The sequence below is a fragment of the Erinaceus europaeus genome, chromosome 12 (genome assembly GCF_950295315.1).
Source record: "Erinaceus europaeus chromosome 12, mEriEur2.1, whole genome shotgun sequence".
Lineage (NCBI taxonomy): Eukaryota > Metazoa > Chordata > Mammalia > Eulipotyphla > Erinaceidae > Erinaceus > Erinaceus europaeus.
In genome coordinates this window covers 62,442,257-62,460,924 of record NC_080173.1, presented here as the reverse complement: position 1 = coordinate 62,460,924, position 18,668 = coordinate 62,442,257, and the positions used below count along the sequence as shown (strand labels likewise).

The 18,668-nt window shown below is 43.8% G+C and overlaps 1 protein-coding gene and 1 long non-coding RNA gene across 2 annotated transcripts in view; one reads left to right on the top strand and one right to left on the bottom strand.

Annotated features, from left to right (window-relative positions):
* Positions 1-18,668, top strand: part of LOC132541981 (uncharacterized) — a 235,734-nt gene that overhangs the window by 187,657 nt on the left and 29,409 nt on the right. The gene's annotated exons all lie outside the window — the stretch shown is intronic.
* Positions 1-18,668, bottom strand: part of SCPEP1 (serine carboxypeptidase 1) — a 52,691-nt gene that overhangs the window by 15,929 nt on the left and 18,094 nt on the right. Inside the window, exons 6-10 of the mRNA XM_007526705.3 lie at positions 18,151-18,223; positions 6,249-6,286; positions 4,458-4,586; positions 2,981-3,074; positions 1,795-1,908 (exon numbers count right to left, since the gene is read on the bottom strand). Of these exons, the coding sequence (XP_007526767.1) occupies positions 1,795-1,908; positions 2,981-3,074; positions 4,458-4,586; positions 6,249-6,286; positions 18,151-18,223 (448 nt within the window). The remainder of the gene's footprint in view (positions 1-1,794; positions 1,909-2,980; positions 3,075-4,457; positions 4,587-6,248; positions 6,287-18,150; positions 18,224-18,668) is intronic.

Sequence of the window (18,668 nt, the reverse complement as noted above, 5' to 3'; positions counted from 1 at the left end):
GACAGGCCAGGGAAGAACCATGTCTTCACTTCGCAGCAGGTGTCAAAAGGACTTCCTGGGGATGGGCAGTGGTGCCCCAGGTTAAGCACACATAGTACTAAGCACAAAGACCCACACAAAGATCTAGGTTCAAGCCCCTGGCTCCCCACCTGCAGGGGGGATGCTTCACAAGACACAAAGCAGGTCTGCAGGTGTCTTATGTACCTCTCTCCCTCTCCTCTCTCAATTTCTCTCTGTCCTATCCAATAAAACAATGGCCGCTAGGCACAGTGGATTCATAGTGCCAGCATCGAGAACCCTGGAGGTAAGAAAAAAAAAAAAAAAAGGAAAAAAAGGACTTCCTGAGCACATCTCGAGACAATCTCAGGCACACACCCTGCAGATTTGGAGATTTCTTCCTTGGGAATCTGTGAGTCACACTGGTTCAAGGTTTCCCTATGAGACTTAGCAGAAACTCATCTAAGATTTCTGCCTGGCCCAAATCTGGCCTTGGTCTCTAAAGACCTTAATATTTCCTTGCTATCACCTTTAGACAAGTTTGCAGTGGATGTTGGGGGCCAGGTGGTGGCAATAGCTAGTGGAGAGCACAGGTTCAAGCCCTCAGTTCCCACCTGCAGGGGGGAAAAGTTTCACAATAGGTGAAGAAGCACTGCAGATTATCTCCTTTCCTTTTTGATTTCTCTGTCTCTTTCAAGACACAACAAACAACAAAGCAAAAAACAAACAAACAAACAAAAAACCCAAAAAAACCAGCAGATGTTGTTAAACATCCACCATTAGGTTATTTGGGGAGGCTAGGCAGAAAACTGGATAAACTTCTTAAAGAAGACTTTTTGTTTGCAAGTCCTCCCCCCAAATCAACTGGAGTCTGGGGTCTTTGTTGTTGCTGTCACCAGGGCTTTTACTACTCCAAGCAGACTTTTTTCAGATAGGGACAGAGGGGGAGAGGAAAAAAAGACATCACAGCCCTGATGCTTCCTCTACTGAGGGCAGGCTGGATGCTGGCTTACAAGCATGACAAAGCAGCTCCACCTTCCAGGTGAGGTATCTTGCTGGCTCTTGGGTCTGGTTTTTTTTTTTTTGTTTGTTTGTTTACTCGTTTGTTTGTTTTTACCAGCGCACTCTCAGCTCTGGCTTATGGTGGTACGAGAGACTGAAGCTGGGACTTCCAGAACCTCAGGCACGAGTCTCTTTGAGTAATCATTATGCAATCTACCCTTACCCATGTCTTTTTTTTTTTCTCCACCTAATTTTTATTATAGAAATCTTCAAAATGATAGGAAAGTAAAGAGAAGAATATGATAATCCTCAGATACCCACATACAGCTTCAATAATCATCAACTCATAATTACTTTGTTCTCATTCACTCTGTTCTCATTACAAACTCATTTTAAAGTAATTTTGGTATTATACCTGCCATCTCTCTATGTATCTGCTCATCTATATGATATGGATGATACTGGGGCCAAGTGGCGGTGCACCTGGTTGAGCACACAAGTTACAGTGTGCAAGGACCCAGGTTCGAGCCCCCGGTCCCCACCTGCAGGGAGAAAGCTTCACAAGTGGTAGAGCAGGGCTGCAGGTGTCTATCTGTCTCTCTCCCTCTCTATCACCCTCTCCCCTATCAATTTCTGACTGTGTCTATCCAACAAATAAATATTAAAAAAATTAAAAATCTGTTTAAAAAAAAAAAAGAAGAAATCCTTAAAAAAAATATATGGGTGATACCGTTCTACTATGACCACCACCACCACCCACTCTACAAATGGCACTCAGATAGGGCATGTAATTACCTCCCCAGGAACGGTCCTCAGGAATAATTTTTAGCTTCTTTCGGATGGGTCCATTCATGAGTTGACTTAAGGCATCTTGATGTAGGAGTCTCAGGTGGCGCTGCCCAAGACGAACTAAAACAAACTGGTACAGTGAGTCCAAGGGCTGGAAACAAGGTCAAGAGGACATCTCTTCCAACTGCTGGGGCCAGGACTATGCATAAGAGGGAGGCTTTCAGGTGGAAAATTAAAAACATTGCTCTGCTTTATCCCAAATGGTGGCAAACATGTTGAAAGTCAGAAACATGTTGAAAGTAGAGTTGCCTTGTTAGTTTTACTTGCTGCATTTTATGAGCTTTGGAGTCACTGAGATGATCCAGCTTGGCCAAAGGAAATCAGAAGTGGCTTGGACAGCCTGTATATGCATTTTATAGACTGACACCCAGGCAGGCATTCAGCACCTGCAGTGAAGCTGGGTCAACACAAAGAAAACTCAGGTCAGCTTCAGGAAGTTTGATACTGTAAGGTAGAGACAGAAGCTGTGCTTTCCAAACTTCAAAAATACTATGTTAAATATAAGAATCCAGGTGTAAAAGTCTGCCTACTGCATGGTTCCTTTTTTTTAAAAAAATATTTATTTATTTATTTATTTATTTTCCCTTTTCGTTGCCCTTGATGTTTTTCATTGTTGTTGTTATTGATGTCATCGTTGTTGGATAGGACAGAGAGAAATGGAGAGAGAAGGGGAAGACAGAGAGGGGAAAGAAACATAGACATCTGCAGACCTGCTTCACCGCCTGTGAAGTGACTCCCTGGCAGGTGGGGAGCTGGGGGCATGAACCGGGATCCTTATGCCGGTACTTGCGCTTTGCGCCACCTGTGCTACCGCCCGACTCCCCAGTTTTAAAGAAATGTCTTGAAAAGGTAAATCTAGAAAGACAGAAAGCATATTAGTGGCTGTCTGAGCTGGGAGTGGGTACAAGAATCAAATACACACCGGTAAATCTTTCTAGGGGTGAGGGAAACATCCTAAAAGTGGACTGTAGTAATGACTGCATGGCGTTGAATATACTAAATGCCACTGAATTAACTACTTAAAATGGGAATTTTAATGACATGTTAATTACATATCAATAAAGATAATTAAACAAAATGGACTTCCCCTTGCACAGTCTTGAGATGGGATCCAGCAACTAAGTTCACTTACCTAGGTAACTCTGGCTGAATTCTAGGCTCGATTTCTTTGGAGACTGGGGAGTGTCTTTAGTTAAGATGTTATAGAAGTTCACGTTATCTGTGTTCTGAAATACAGAAACATGCCTGATGGTTTGTTTTTTTATTCATCCGTTATCAGAGCTGTAAAACAGGAAGGCACTTGGCCTATCTTATCCAAGGACAATGCTTAACTTTGCAAATCTATTTGGACTAGAAAGAATGCAGCTTTGAAGGCTCAGAAACCAGCTTGTTAGTCCCACCTCCTGGGGGTGGTGATGGGTTCACATGAGCTGAGCTCACATGCCACAGAAGAAAAATAAGACTCATGGTTCATTTATAGGAACAACAGAGCTGGGGCAAAGTCCTTCATACTCAGGCCCTCAGCCAGTACACCTTTCCCATAGGGTTCACTGGAGTCAGGGTGATGCTTTGCAAGGATTCAAAGGGACACACCCATGAAAGGCAGACTACTTAATAATTTTTTTTTATTGAGGGGGTTAATGGTTTAAAGTATAGTCTTTTTTTTTTTCTTAAGATTTTATTTATTTATGAGAAAGATAGGAAGACAGAGAACACCAGACATCACTCTGGCACATGTGCTGCCAGGGACCGAACTTGGGACCTTATGCTTGAGAGTCCAAAGCTTATCACTCACTGCGCCACCTCCCGGACCACTACAGTATAGTTTTAACTTTTTTTTTTCTTTTTTGCATCTAGGATTATTGCTGGGGCTTGGTGCCTGCATTACAAATCCACTGCTCCTAGAGGCCATTTTTCCCATTTTGTTGCCATTATTGTTATTGTTGTTGGCTAGGACAGAGAGAACTTGAGAGAGGAGAGGCAAGACAGAGAGGGGGAGAGAAAGATAGACACCTGTAGACCTGCTTCACCATTTGTGAAGCGATCCCCGGCCCCTGCAGGTGGGGAGCCGGGAGCTTGAACCAGGATCCTTACACTGGTCCTTGTGGTTTGTGCCATGTATGCTTAACCCAAGGCACTACCCCCCTCCCTTCCCGGCCTCCTAGTTCTTTACTTTTTTATTTGTTTTATTTTTACCAGAGCACTTCTCAGCTCTGGCTTATGGTGATGCAGAGGATTGAACCCAGGACACTGGAACCTGAGGTATGAAAGATTTTTTGCATAACCATTATGCTGTCTCCTCAGCCTTACAGTATAGTCTTTAACACATAGGCACAACCTCTCATCTCCCCTTGACTAGTATCTAGGAGACACAACAGGACATACTACTTCTTACAGCATCCACACATAGTCAAGGGACAAGTATGTCTTGCAGATCAGGGTGGCTTTCTGATCCTGTCACTGTTCAGCCCCACCTGTTATCTTTAGGTGTGCAGTCATTGCCAGCTTGTGAGGAGGGCTCAGGAGGGACCACAATCATGACAACACCAATCACAAAGGGGGCCCTGTGCCTAGGGGGAAACATGGACGGTTCCTGAGCATGTTCTTACCTGTTCAATGACCCATTCAGCTTTCCCCCACAGCTTGGTGGCCTCTACATAGTGCTCCTGATTGACAGCATCAAGGACTTGTTCTGCTATCTTAGACACATCTTTCAGACCTTGGTCATCAAGAAGAGACTGGAATGCAAACCAAGAACAAGAGGCCCAGTTTCCTTAGAGACACAAATCTGACAGTACTTCAGTTAAGCATAAGTAACAGATTGAGGGACCAGACGGTGGTGCACCTGGTTAAGCACACACATCAGTGAACAAGGAGACAGGTTCAAGCCCTTGGTCCCCACCGTAGTGGGAAAGCTTCACAAGTGATGAATCAGTGCTGCAGGTGTCTCTCTGTTTCTCTCCCTCTCTATCACCTTCAACCCTCTCAAGTCCTCTCAGTCTCTAGCCAATAATGAATACATATATTTAAAAAATTTTTTATTATATTTATTCCCTTTTGTTGCCCTTGCTGTTTTATTGCTGTAGTTATATTTTAAAAAATTAAAAGTTGGTAAATTTTTTTTTAATATTTATTTATTCCCTTTGGTTGCCCTTGTTTTTTATTATTGTAGTTATTATTGTTGTTACTGATGTAGTCATTGCTGGGTAGGACAGAGAGAAATGGAGAAAGGAGGAGAAGACAGAGAGGAGGAAAGAAAGATAGACACCTGCAGACCTGCTTCACTGTGAAGTGACTCCCCTGCAGGTGAGGAGTCTGGGGTTTGAACTGGGCTCCTTACACCGGTCCTTACGCTTTGCGCCATGTGTGCTTAGCCCGCTGCACTATAGCCTGACTCCCAGTAAATTTTTTAAAAATGTGTTTCTTGGGTCTAGAGAAATGAGCTAATTGTCCCTGAGGCCTCTTTGGCTACTGCTGCTTCCTTTTAATATTTACTTATTTACTGATACGCAGGGACAGGGAGGGGGGAATCTAGAGCATCACTTTGACAGATGTGATGCCAGGGTTCAAACTTGAGACCTCATGCTTGAGAGTCCAATGCTTTATCTACTGTACTACATCCTAGGTCACTGACATTGCTCATGTCAACAAGTAAATAAACCTTAAAAAGGGACTTCCAAGGGAGTCGGGAGATAGCGTAGCAGGTTAACTGCACGTGGCGCAAAGCACAAGGACCGGCTTAGGGATCCTGGTTCGAGTCTCCGGCTCCCCACCTGCAGGGGGAGTTGCTTCACAAGTGATGAAGCAGGTCTGCAGGTGTCTGTCTCTCCTCCTCTCTGTCTTCCCCTCCTCTCTCCATTTTTCTCTGTCCTATCCAACAACAATGACATTAGTAACAACAACAATAACTACAACAACAATAAAAACCAAGGGCAACAAAAGGGCAAATAAATAAATAAATTTCAAAAAGGGACCTGCAATAGCTTAGGCAAATCCAGCTAGTTTTTTTAAAAAATTATTTATTTATTTATTTATTTCCTTTTGTTGCTCTTGTTGTTTTATTGTTGTAGTTATTATTGTTGTTGTTATTGCTGTCATTGTTGTTGGATAGGACAGAGAGAAATGGAGAGAGGAGGGGAAGACAGAGAGGGAGAGAGAAAGATAGACACCTGCAGACCTGCTTCACCACCTGTGAAGTGACTCCCCTGCAGGTGGGGAACCCAGGGGCTTGAACCGGGATCCTTAAGCCGGTCCTTGTGCTTGGCGCCACCTGTACTTAACCCACTGTGCTATCGCCCGACTCCCTAGCTAACTTTGTCCACCCCGATGACAAAGCCAGAAGAGACCAGACTAGTTGTTTACCGTGAAAAGGGTGCAGAGGTGAGGACCAATCTACTTACCATGCTGTAGAGATAAGGTCCCCAGGAAAGCACTGAATCTAGAGGAAACCACATTAACACAAAATAAGAAACAAGCATAAGTTAGATGCTGTTCTTTTCTTACAAAGACCCAAAGACCAAAAGCAGTAAGAAGCAGAAGAAACCCCATGCCTTTGGATCCGAAAGCTCCCTCACTCCACAGTGCCTGTGCAGGGGAGGGGAAAATACCATAGAGACTGGCAGGTGAGATGAGGGGGTAGGGGCCTTTCTGGATGACTCCAGAGCAAAGGCATGTTAACTGGGCCTGAGACTAGCCCAGCAAGTGAGTCATGGTCAGTGATGACAGGTAAGGTGACACTCTAACTGCAGGTCTCTAGGCTTTTTGGCAGCTCAACCTATTTCCCCACCCTCACATTTCTGCTTGCTCTTCCAGTTTGAGGACACTAGCTTCTGCGCAGGAGCTAATTAGAGAAGGAAACAAATCTAGTGTCCGCCTATCCTGTCAACCAATTCACTTCTAGTCTGCAAATCTTAAGACTTTACGGAGAACCTGGAGCAAAGATACTGTCCTAAAAACTACAAACATGATGCTTCCCCTCAAAGAGAATCACTGAGCTTGATTCTGCACAGATCCACAATCAAGATAGCATGAGCTAAGGCTAGTGCCACTGAGACATGCCAGCAAAACAGCAAGGACTGACCTTTATAAAGCACACTCTCTCCTTTGCTTACAGTCAGTGGGGGTATACCTGGTAGAGTGCACACATTACCACACGCAAGGACCCAAGTTCAAGCCCCCAGTTTCCACCTACAAGGAGGAATTTTTTTTTAATATTTTATTTTTTTTAATATTTTAATATTCCCTTTTGTTGCCCTTGTTGTTTTATTGTTGTTATTATTGTCGTCGTTGTTGGATAGGACAGAGAGAAACGGAGAGAGAAGGGGAAGACAGAGAGGAGGAGAGAAAGATAGACACCTGCAGACCTGCTTCACCGCCTGTGAAGCGACTCCCCTGCAGGTGGGGAGCCGGGGTTCGAACCGGGATCCTTATGCCGGTCCTTGTGCTTTGCGCCACCTGCGCTTAACCCGCTGCGCTACAGCCTGACTCCCCTACAAGGAGGAATTTTACAAGTAGTGCTGCAGGTGTCCTTCTTCTTATTTATTTATTTATTTATTTAATCAGAGCACTGCTCAGCTCTGGCTTATGGGGGACTGAACCTGTGACTTCAGAGCAGCAGGCATGAAAATCTCTTCGCATAACCATTATGCTATCTATCCCTACCCCCCATCTCTCTCTCTCTCTATTATCTTTATTTATATATTGGGTAGAGATACCAGGGGCCAGGCACTAGCACACCTGGTTAAGCTCACACTTTACAGTGCACAAGGACCCAGGTTTAAGCCCCTGGTCCCCACCTGCAAGGGAAAAGCTTCATGAGTGGTGAAGCAGAGCTGCAGATGTCTTTACCTATCTCCCCCACTCTTCTCAACTGCTCTGTCTCTGTCTAACATATATTATATATATATATATATATATATATATATATATATATATATATATATATATATTTTACACTAATACAGAGATAGCCAGAAATCCAGAGGGAAGGAGGTGATAGGGAGGGAGAGAGACAGAGGGATACCTGCAACATTGTTTCACCACTAGCAGAGCTTTCCTCATGAAGGGGCTTGAACCTGGGTCCCTGTGCATTGTTATATGTACACTCAACCAGGTGCCCCTTTGCCACCACCCCCCGCCCTCTTTCTCCTCTATTTTCCCCTTCCCTCTAAATTTCTATGTTTATTTATAAAGAAAAGAAAAGAAAAGAAACGGCCACCAGAAGTGGTGATTTGTCATGTAGGCACCAAGCACTGCGATAATCCTGGTGGCAATTTAAAAATAAAAAAAAATGTCCCAATAGCTCTTTGACATCAACTTCCATTTTTTTGGTCTTAGGGCCTATGTATGTGTGATTTCACTGTTCCCGGTCTGAGTTTTTGTTTAAGATAGTGTGTGGGAGAGAAAGAGACACTGAGGCACCAACCCACTCTTCATGGAGCTTTCTCCTTGTGCTGCCTGTCCATGGTGTCCAGTGAAGTGCTGGGGCTCAAACCCAGGTCCTTGGGCATGAAGTGGTGTGCACTCTACCAGATAAACATTACCTTGGTCCATTCAGTATATTTCAAATGAATTCAGTTACGTAGAACTTTAGTATAGAAGAAAAAATATTATTTTGGCTACATATCTTTTGGACTATGAAGAATATCACACTTTTCTCCTGCAGAACTTCTCTTTCTCTATTTTTTTTTTTTTTGACAGACAGGAAGAGAGTAAAAGAGCTCACAGCACTGAAGTTTTCTTGTTTTTTTTTTAATATTTATTTTATTTATTTTTTATTCCCTTTTGTTGCCCTTGTTTTTTATTGTTATAGTTATTATTGTTGTTGTCGTTGTCGGATAGGACAGAGAGAAATGGAGAGAGATGGGGAAGACAGAGAGGAGGAGAGAAAGATAGACACCTGCAGACCTGCTTCACCGCCTGTGAAGCGACTCCCCTGCAGGTGGGGAGCCGGGGTCCGAACCGGGATCCTTATGCCGGTCCTTGTGCTTTGCGCCACCCGCACTTAACCCGCTGCGCTACAGCCCGACTCCCGTTTTCTTGTTTTTTTACCAGGTGCCGCAGTGTCTCTTTCTCTTCCACACACTATCTGAAACAAAAACTCAGACAGGGAACAGTGAAATCACATACATAAGGCCCCAATACTAAAAAATTTTTTAATTTATTTTTTTTACTGCTCAGCTCTGGCTTATGGTTGTGGGGGGATTAAGCCCAGGACTTGATGGAGCCTCAGGCATGAGAGTCTGTTTGCATAACTATTATGCTCCCTCACCCCAAGCTTTCCTCAATGTGGCCCAGCTCAAATCTGGGTCATGTACATGGCAAAGTAGCATTCTATCCAACTAAGCTATTTCACCAGACCTAACTGCAGAACTTCACAAAGCTTTGAATCCACAAAAACCCCAAAAGGGGAGAAGCCTGTATTTAGCATTTCCAAGACATTTTTGACTATGCATGCATCTTTGTATAACACCTCAGTGGACTGATCTTCTTCAGAGTATACCCTGAGAAATGCAGGCATACCATGTCCTTTAGCACCTAGCTACCATTCATCACACCAGCTTAATAACCAAGCATATGCCTTGCTTTCCTACATACAAAGCTACCTGCCATGTTCCACTGCATCCCAGTCCCTGCTTGATCTAGATAAGGGCTGACTGACACACCATCTCTGGACAGTGACAAATAGTAAACATTCCTGACTTTGCTGGCCTGTCAGACTGTTTTAACTACTTAATTCTACTGCAGCAACCTCTAAACAGTCATAGATGAAATGTAAATGAATGGGTGTTACTATGTCTCAATAAAAACTTATTTACCAAAGCAGGTAGGAGGAGCCATTTGAGGAGCCTATAGGTCACAGTTGGCTTATCTCTGTAGATGTGCCATGTCTAATAATAGAACTTTCTGTAACGATGGAAATGTTTTCTGTATCTGCGCGGTCTAAAATAGCCAACAGCTACCTACATGTATATGATTGTTGGGTATTTTAAATGTGTACTGAGCAACTGAAAAATTCTTTCGTTTTTTTTTTTTTTTTTTTTTTTTTTTTTGCTCCCAGGGTTATCACTGGGACTCGGTCCTGGCACTACAAAACCACTGCTCCTGGTGGCCATTTCCCTTCCCCGCCTTTGGATAGGACAGAGAGAGACTGAGAAAGGAAGGGAAGATAGAAAGGGAGAAAGACAAGACACCTGCAGACCTGTGAAGTGAGTCCCCCGCAGGGGTTCGGAGCCGGGGGCTTAAGCTGGGATCTTTGCATTTCCTACTATGTGCACTTAACCTGGTACATCACTGCCTGGGAGCCCCCGCCCCTTTTTTTTACAAGGGGAGAGAGGAAGAGAGGGAGTGAGAAACGTACACTGTGCCAGGTGAGCTGCCATCCAGCACCTTATCTGTTTTCTTTTTTCTTTCTTTCTTTCTCTCTCTCTTTTTTTTTTTTTTTTAAAGATTTTACTTATTAATGAGAAAGATAGGATGAGAGGGAGAGCCAGACATCACTCTGGTACATGTGCTGCTGGGGACTGAACTCAGGACCTCACGCTTGAGAGTTTAATGCTTTATCCATTGCATCACCTCCCAGACCATGCCCCTTATTTGTTTACTTATGAGAGAGAGGAGGAGGGAAGAGAGAACCATAGCACCACTCTGGCATATGTGATGATGGGGATTAGACAAAACTTATTCACTGTGTCACTAGTCAGGCCATGAAAGATTTAAATTTCTCTGTACCTTAATTAATTGGCTTAAATTGAAGTGGCCATGGCCAGAAGGCAGAGCAGTGGATAGGGCTCTGGATCCTTGAGTTGAGGCCCTGAGTTCGATAACTGGCAGCACATGTGCTGGAGTGATGTTAATGGTTCTTCTTTTTTTTTTTTTCCCTCCAGGGTTATTGCTGGGGCTCGGTGCCTACAATACAAATCCACTGTTCCTGGAGGCTTCCCCCACTTTAGTTGCCCTTGTTGTTTATCGTTGTTGCTGTTATTATTGCTGTTATCGCTGTCATTGTTGTTGGCTAGGACAGAGAGAAATAGAGAGAGGAGGGGAAGACAGAGAGGGGAAAAGAAAGATAGACACCTGCAGACCTGCTTCACCGCTCGTGAAGCGACCCTCCCCCTGCAGGTGGGGAGCCGGGGGCTCGAACGGGGATCCTTCCTCCTGTGTTTTGCACAATGTGAGCTTAACCTGCTGTACTCCCACTGGCCTCCTTAAGGTTCTTCTTCTTCTTTTTATTGCCCCCTTTTACCAGAGCCATTATGCTACCCACCCCCACCCTAAGATGCTATGGTTCTCTCCTATTAACTGATGAATAATAAAAAAAAAAAGTGGTCACATGTAGCTATGTCTACTATCCCGAACAGACACAGATCTTTTTGAAGACATGGACATTTCTGTCTAGTTACTAGTACAATACATTACTACATATCAAGCAATCAATAACTGTTCATAAAAAGTAACAGTCCTGGCCTGGCAAAATAATCTTACCTTCCAGATTAACTTGAAGCATCAATCTCTATACTAGGAGAGCTCTTAAAGGATTGTTAATTTTGGGGGTGAGGGTAGATAGCATAATGGTTATGCAAAGAGACTCTCATGTCTGAGGCTGCAAAGTCCCATCCCAGGTTCAATCCACTGCACGGCCATGAGCCAAAGCTGAACAGTGCTCTGGCAAAATAACATAAAATAAAAATAGAATTGTTAATTTTCTTTCCCCATTGGAGCTTCACTGCTCCAGGATGACTTTCTCAGATAGAGAGAGAGAGAGAGAACAGGACACCACAGTACTAAAGTTTCCTCCAATGCAGTGGAAGTTGGGCTCAAGCCTGGGTGGTACACATGGCAAAACAAGTGCACTACTATCCATATGCCAGAACGGTGCTCTGGCTTCTTTCTCTCTCCTTCCCGTTCTATCTTATGAAAAGTTCTCTTTTATATGTAGCAAACTGTTTATTCCTTCTGAATCGCTGTTTCTTTATCTTCCAAACTGGAATAATTGAACTTACTCCAAAGAATTGTTCTAGAGATCAAATGATGCCACCCTGTGTATTTACTAAGTCTATGAAACTAGTATGAGATCCTATAAAGAAGTGCTGTGATTCTGAATAACATCTGGCATGAAACCTCAGAGCCTTCATGCCCTGATTCAGGTATCCAGAGCATCACAATAAAGAGAAGATAAAGCAAAGCAGACTTCTCCCAATGCTTATTCAGTGCTCTCAGTTATGCAATTTCATTCCTACTCTGGCAATGCCAAGAATAGGGGCAAACAAAAAAATCAATTCTAGGGCGGGGGAAGATAGCAATTTGGTTATGCAAACAGACCCTCAAGTTTGAGGCTCTGAAGTCTCAGGTTCAGCCCCTTGCACCACAATAAGCCAAAGCTGAGCAGTGCTCTAGGAAAAAAAAAAATCCATTCTAGGTAGTATAAGAATATCCTGAAACCCGGAGTCAGGTAGTAGCGCAGTGGGTTAAGCACATGTCGCGAAGCACAAAGACCAACGTAAGGATCCCAGTTTGAGCCTCCGGCTCCCCACCTGTGGAGGAGTCGCTTCACAGGTGGTGAAGCAGGTCTGCAGGTGTCTTATCTTTCTCTCCACCCTCTGTCTTCCCCTCCTCTCTCCATTTCTCTCTGTCCTATCTAACAATGACAATAATAAAAACAACAAGAACAACAAAAGGGAAAGTAAATAAAATAAAAAAAAGAATATCCTGAAAACATTAGGGACTCTGTTTTATAACAAGACACTGTTGTCCTATTTTTATTTTTTCCTTGTGGGGGCATTATCTTTTATAAATTATTATTATTCCTAAATTGTTTATTTATTTGAAAGAGTCAGGCAGAAATAAAGAGGGAAGAGACAAAAATACTTGCGGGAGCCAGGTAGTAGCACAGCGGGTTAAGCACATATGGCGCAAAGTGCAAGGACTGGTGTAAGGATCCCAGTTCGAGCCCCCAGCTCCCCACCTGCAGGGGAGTCGCTTCACAGGCAGTGAAGCAGGTCTGCAGGTATCTATCTTTCTCTCCCCCTCTCTGTCTTCCCCTCTTCTCTCCATTTCTCTCTGTCCTATCCAACAATGACATCAATAACAACAACAATAAAACAACAAGGGCAACAAAAGGGAACAAATATATATTAAAATACATATGTGTGTATATATATATATATATATATATATATATTTATTTATTTAAAAAAATACTTGCAGCACTGCTTACAAAGCTTTCTCCCTTATAGGTGGGGCCCAGTGGCTTGAACCCAGGTTCTTGTACACTGTAAGATGTGTGTTTACAAATGAAAAGAAGGAAGGAAGGAAAGAAGGAAGTTAGTACTTTTTAAAAATTTCTTTAAATTTTTTATTTATTTTTACCAGAATACTGTTCTGTTCTGACTTACGGTGGTGTGGGGGATTGAACCTGGGATGTTGGAGCCTCAGGCAAGAGAGTCTGTTTGCATAAGGAAGTTAGTTCTTTTATTTCTTTTTTAAAATATTTTTATTTATCTATTTTTCCCTTTTGTTGCCCTTGTTGTTTTTCATTATTGTTGTAGTTATTGTTGTTGTTGTTGTTATATAGGACAGAGAGAAATGGAGAGAAGAGGGGAAGACAGAGAGGGGAAGAGAAAGATACCTTCACACCTGCTTCACCAACTGTGAAGCAACTCCCCTACAGGTGGGAGCCGAGGACTCCAATCAGGATCCTTCTGACAGTCCTTGCGCTTTGCGCCAAGTGCGCTTAACCCGCTGCGCTACGGCCTGACTCCCAGGAAGTTAGTTTTTATTTTATTTAATTAATTAATTTATTTATTTATTTTTTAGCCAGAGCACTGTTCAGCTCTAGCTTATGGTGGTGCGGGGGATTGAACCTGGACTTTGGAGCCTCAGGCATGAGAGTTTGTTTGCATAGCCATTATGCTATCTATCCTCTGCCCCAGGAAATTAGTTCTTTCTTAATTTTTAAAAAATTTTTTTTTATATTTATTTAATTTATTTTTTTCCCTTTTGTTGCCATTGTTGTTTTATTGTTGTAGTTATTATTGTTGGTGTTGTTGTTGTTGGATAGGACAAAGAGAAATGGAGAGAGGAGGGGAAGACAGAGAGGAGGAGAGAAAGATAGACACCTGCAGACCTGCTTCACCGCCTGTGAAGCGACTCCCCTGCAGGTGGGGAGCCGGGGTTCGAACCGGGATCCTTATGCCGGTCTTTGTGCTTTGCGCCACCTGCGCTTAGCCCGCTGTACTACAGCCCGACTCCCCTTTCTTAATTTTTTTAAAATTTATTTTCCCTTTTATTGCCCTTGTTGTTTTAGTTATTATTGTTGTTGTTATTGATGCCGTCGTTGTTAGACAGGATAAAGAGAAATGGAGAGCAGGGGAAGGCAGAGAAGGGGAGAGAAAGATAGACACCTGCAGACCTGCTTCACTGCCTGTGAAGCACAAACCTTTCCCCCTCCAATCTGTTACAAAGATTATTTTAAATTTCTCATTCTGGGTTAATAGAGTTAAGCTAGGGGGAGGGGCAATGTGGATGAAACTAAGCAAGTAGGTAAATTCAGCTCTAAACAAACAAACAAACAAAGATTTGTAAGTTAGAATCATTAATAGAACAGGTTTGCTTCATAAATCTGAATTAGCAGATTAAAGAAGTTAAGAAACATAACATTGGGGCCAGGTGGTGGTGCACCTGGTTAAGCGCTTACATCACAGTGTACAAGGACCCAGCTTCAAGCCCCAGGTCCCATCTGCAGGGGGAAAGCTTCCCAAGTGAAGCAGGGCTGCAGATGCCCATCTTTCTCTCTCTCTCTCTTCCTGTCTGTATCTATCCTGACGCTGAGGAATTATTCTGATGCAGTCTCCGCCCCCAGGTTTTACCACACCCCTCAAATCCTAGCAGTGCCCCCTTCAACCAATCCTGGCCCCACACGTCACCCCTGGTTGTCGCCCAATAAAAGCCCCCTCACCCCCCCCCCTCGCTCTCTCTGGGCTCTCTCCCCCTAGCTCTCTCAGCTCCTTCGGCTCTCTCTCAGATCTCTCTCCCTTCTCTCGCCCCGTGGTCAGGTAGTGGGGACGGCCATTGTCGGCTGACTCCACATGGCCTGAGCCACCCCCCCATCCTATAATAAAGATTTGTGTACCCCACTTGCTCTGGACTTCCTCTCTCTTCTCCGAGGTGCAGCCTGACACCTGACCACAACAACAACAACATCTGGCCCCCAACCTGACCATTTCAACAACACTATCCAATAAATAATATAAATAAATAAAAATTTTAAAAAGGAAACATAACATTCAGGCCATAATATTCTAGAATTGAAAGGCTGTCTCTATCCAATAAATAAAGATAATTTTAAAAAATTAAAAAAAAAAAAAAAACACAAATGGGGCCAGGAGGTGGCACACCTGGTTGAGTGCACATGTTGCAATGCACAAGGACCCAGGTTTGAGCCCCCGGCCCCCACTTGTAGGGGGAAAGCTTTGCGAGTGGTGAAGCAGGATTGCAGGTGTCTTTCTGTCTCTCTCCCTCTGTCCCCCCTTCCTCTCGATTTCTGACTATCTCTATCCAATAAATAAATAAAGATTAAAAAAAAAAAAACAACAGTGGTCCCGGAGGTGGTGCAGTGGTTAAGGTACTAGACTCAAGCATGAGGTCCTGAGTTCGAACCCCAGCAGCACATGTACCAGAGTGATGTCTGGTTCTTTCTCTCTCTATCTTTCTCATTAATAAATAAATAAAATCTTTAAAAAAACAAGGAGCCAAGTGGTGGTGCAGTGGGTTAAAAGCACATGGAACAAAGCACAAGGACTGGCCTGAGCCCCGGGCTCCCCACCTGCAGGGCGGTGGCTTCACAGGCGGTGAAGCAGGTCTGCAGGTGTCTATCTTTCTCTCCCCCTTTCTGCATTTCTCTCTGTCCTATCCAACAATGACAGCAATAACAACAACAATGATAAACAACAAGGGCAACAAAAGGGAAAAATAAATAAATAAAAAACAGAAATCTGAAGTATAAAACTACATAACACCAGTCATAAATGTATATTTAGAGAGTTCTGATAAATGCACACCACCCAACCTGAAATTCTGTGTTAACTACCACCAAACTGAGATATGGAGCACAGTTTAGAGAGTTTCTTGTCCCTCTCCAGTGCTTCCCCACTTTCTTCCAAAAGCAACTTTTCTGATTTCTAACTCTGCAATTTGTTTTTGCCTGCAAAAAAGCCACCTTTTGTTATGTTAGTGCAGTAATTCTCAACTAGCCAACTGTGTCCCATAGGAGACATCTGACAAGAGTCTGAAAAACATTTTTCTCTGTCACACTGGGTGGTAATACTGACGTCCAAAGGGTGGAGAAACTGCAGATAGACATCTGCAAGACAGCTCCCTACAACAAAGAATCAGATGATTCAAAATGGTAAAGGTTTTGAAATTCTGAGATTTAGAAATCTGGGGGTGAAATCCACCAAGGTAATTATGTCAGGTGTCTGAAGCCACACACTCTAATGCTTGTGACTCAAGTTAATTTTTGTCAGCACTCCTGACAGGGATGCTTGGTTATGAAACTGTAAACTTTTGAAATGCAGGACCTGAGGGTTTTCTTGTCTTGCCATCAATGCGAGCTGCAAATGGGAGTCTCACTGCAGATGCTCATGCTAGCACAAGGTGGTAGAGAGGACAACGTGACAAAGAAGACCTGGGTTTGAATCCTCAGTAGACTACTCACTCTGTGTCACAGGACACACTCCATTACCTCTGCTCTGAGTCTTTTTTTTGTTTGTTTGTCTTTTTTAACCAAAGCACTACTCAGCTCTGGTTTATAGCGGTGTAGGAGATTGAACCTGAGACTCTGGAGCCTCTGGTATGAGAGTCTTTTTACATACTGCTATCTACTCCCAACCTCCTCTCTGATTCTTTAGGACAACTTTAACTGCAAAAAAAATTTTTTAATATTTTATTTATTAATGAGAAAGATAGGAGGAGAGAGAGAAAGAGAACCAGACATCACTCTGGTACATGTGCTGCCGGGGATTGAACTCGGGACCTCCTGCTTAAGAGACCATTGCTTTATCCACTGTGCCACTTCCCAAACCACCAAAATTTCTTCTTGTGGGGGCTGGGCAGTGGTGCACTGGGTTAAGTGCACATTGTACAAAGTATAAGAACCTGCGCAAGTATGTCAGTTTGAGCCCCCGACTCCCCACCTGCAGGGGGGTCGCTTCACAGGCAGTGAAGCAGATCTTCAGGTGTCTGCCTTTCTCTCCTCCTTTTAAAAAATACTTATTTATTAATGAGAAAGATAGGATGAGAGAAAGAACCAGACATCACTCTGGTACATGTGCTGCTGGGGGTTGAACTCAGGACCTCATGCTTGAGTTTAATGCTTTATCCACTGTACCACCTCCCGGACCACTCTCTCCTTCTCCTCTCAATTTCTCTGTGTCCTATCCAATATAATAAAAAAGACGGGGGGTCGGGCGGTAGCGCAGTGGGTTAAGCGCATGTGGCGCAAAGCACAAGGACCGGCGTAAGGATCCCGGTTCGAGCCCCCGGCTCCCCACCTGCAGGGGAGTCGCTTCACAGGCGGTGAAGCAGGTCTGCAGGTGTCTATCTATCTTTCTCTCCCCCTCTCTGTCTTTCCCTCCTCTCTCCATTTCTCTCTGTCCTATCCAACAATGAACAACATCAACAATGGCAATAATAATAATAACCACAATGAGGCTACAACAACAAGGGCAACAAAAGGGGGGAAAATGGCCTCCAAGAGCAGTGGATTCATGGTGCAGGCACCGAGCCCAGCAATAACCCTGGAGGGAAAAAAAAAAAAAAAAAAAAGACGGCCACCAGGAGCAGTGGATTCATAGTGCCGGCACCAAGCCCCGAGCCCCTGTGATAACCCCAGAGACAAAAACAGAAAAAAAAATCTTGTGAGAAACAAATATGAAAGCTTGATTTAGCCAGAGACAGCTCATGGTAGGGGCTTACATGAGTTCTTTTTTATTTATTATTTATTTTATTTTTACCAGAGCACTGCTCAGCTTTAGCTTATGATGGTATAAGGGATTGAACTTGGGACTTTGGATCCTCAGGCATGAGAGTTTCTTTGTAGAACCGTTATGCTATCTGCCCCCACCCTACATGAATTCTCAACCCCAACTTTCTAGGATGCTCCGGGGGCAAACATGTTCTGTGATGACTTCTTCAAGGACCCATAAAATTCTACTGCCTTGTTCTCTGACCTGGACCACATAACCCAAAGTCCCAGGAAATGATAAGAAAAGGGAGTAAAGACATGTCTGAAAATCCTTTACTTACCAATAGGAGAAATCCAGGAGTCACCCAACGCAACCCCGGCAAAGTTGCAGGGGATGGTTCCTTGCTGAACAGCCTGAAAATAGAGAAGTCAAGCAACATCCTTGCCAAGGGAACCCAGTGCCTCCACACCTTCCTCAACAGGAAGAAGCTAAGCTTTTCTTTCTCTTTCTTCCTTCCTTCCTCCCTTCCTTCCTTCCTTTCATTCATATTTATTCCCTTTTGTTGCCTTTGTTGTTTTATTGTTGTAGTTTATTGCTGTTATTGATGTCATAGTTGTTGAATAGGACACAGAGAAATGGAGACAGGAGGGGAGACAGAGAGGGGGAGAGAAAGATAGACACCTGCAGACCTGCTTCACCACCTACAAAGCGACTCCCCTGCAGGTGGGGAGCTGGGGGCTCAAACCAGGATCCTTACACCGGTCCTTGCGCTTTGTGCCACCTGCACTTAACCTGCTGCACTACCACCTGACTCCCCAGAGCTAAGCTTTTCTATGCTGCCTTTCCTGAGCACAGAAG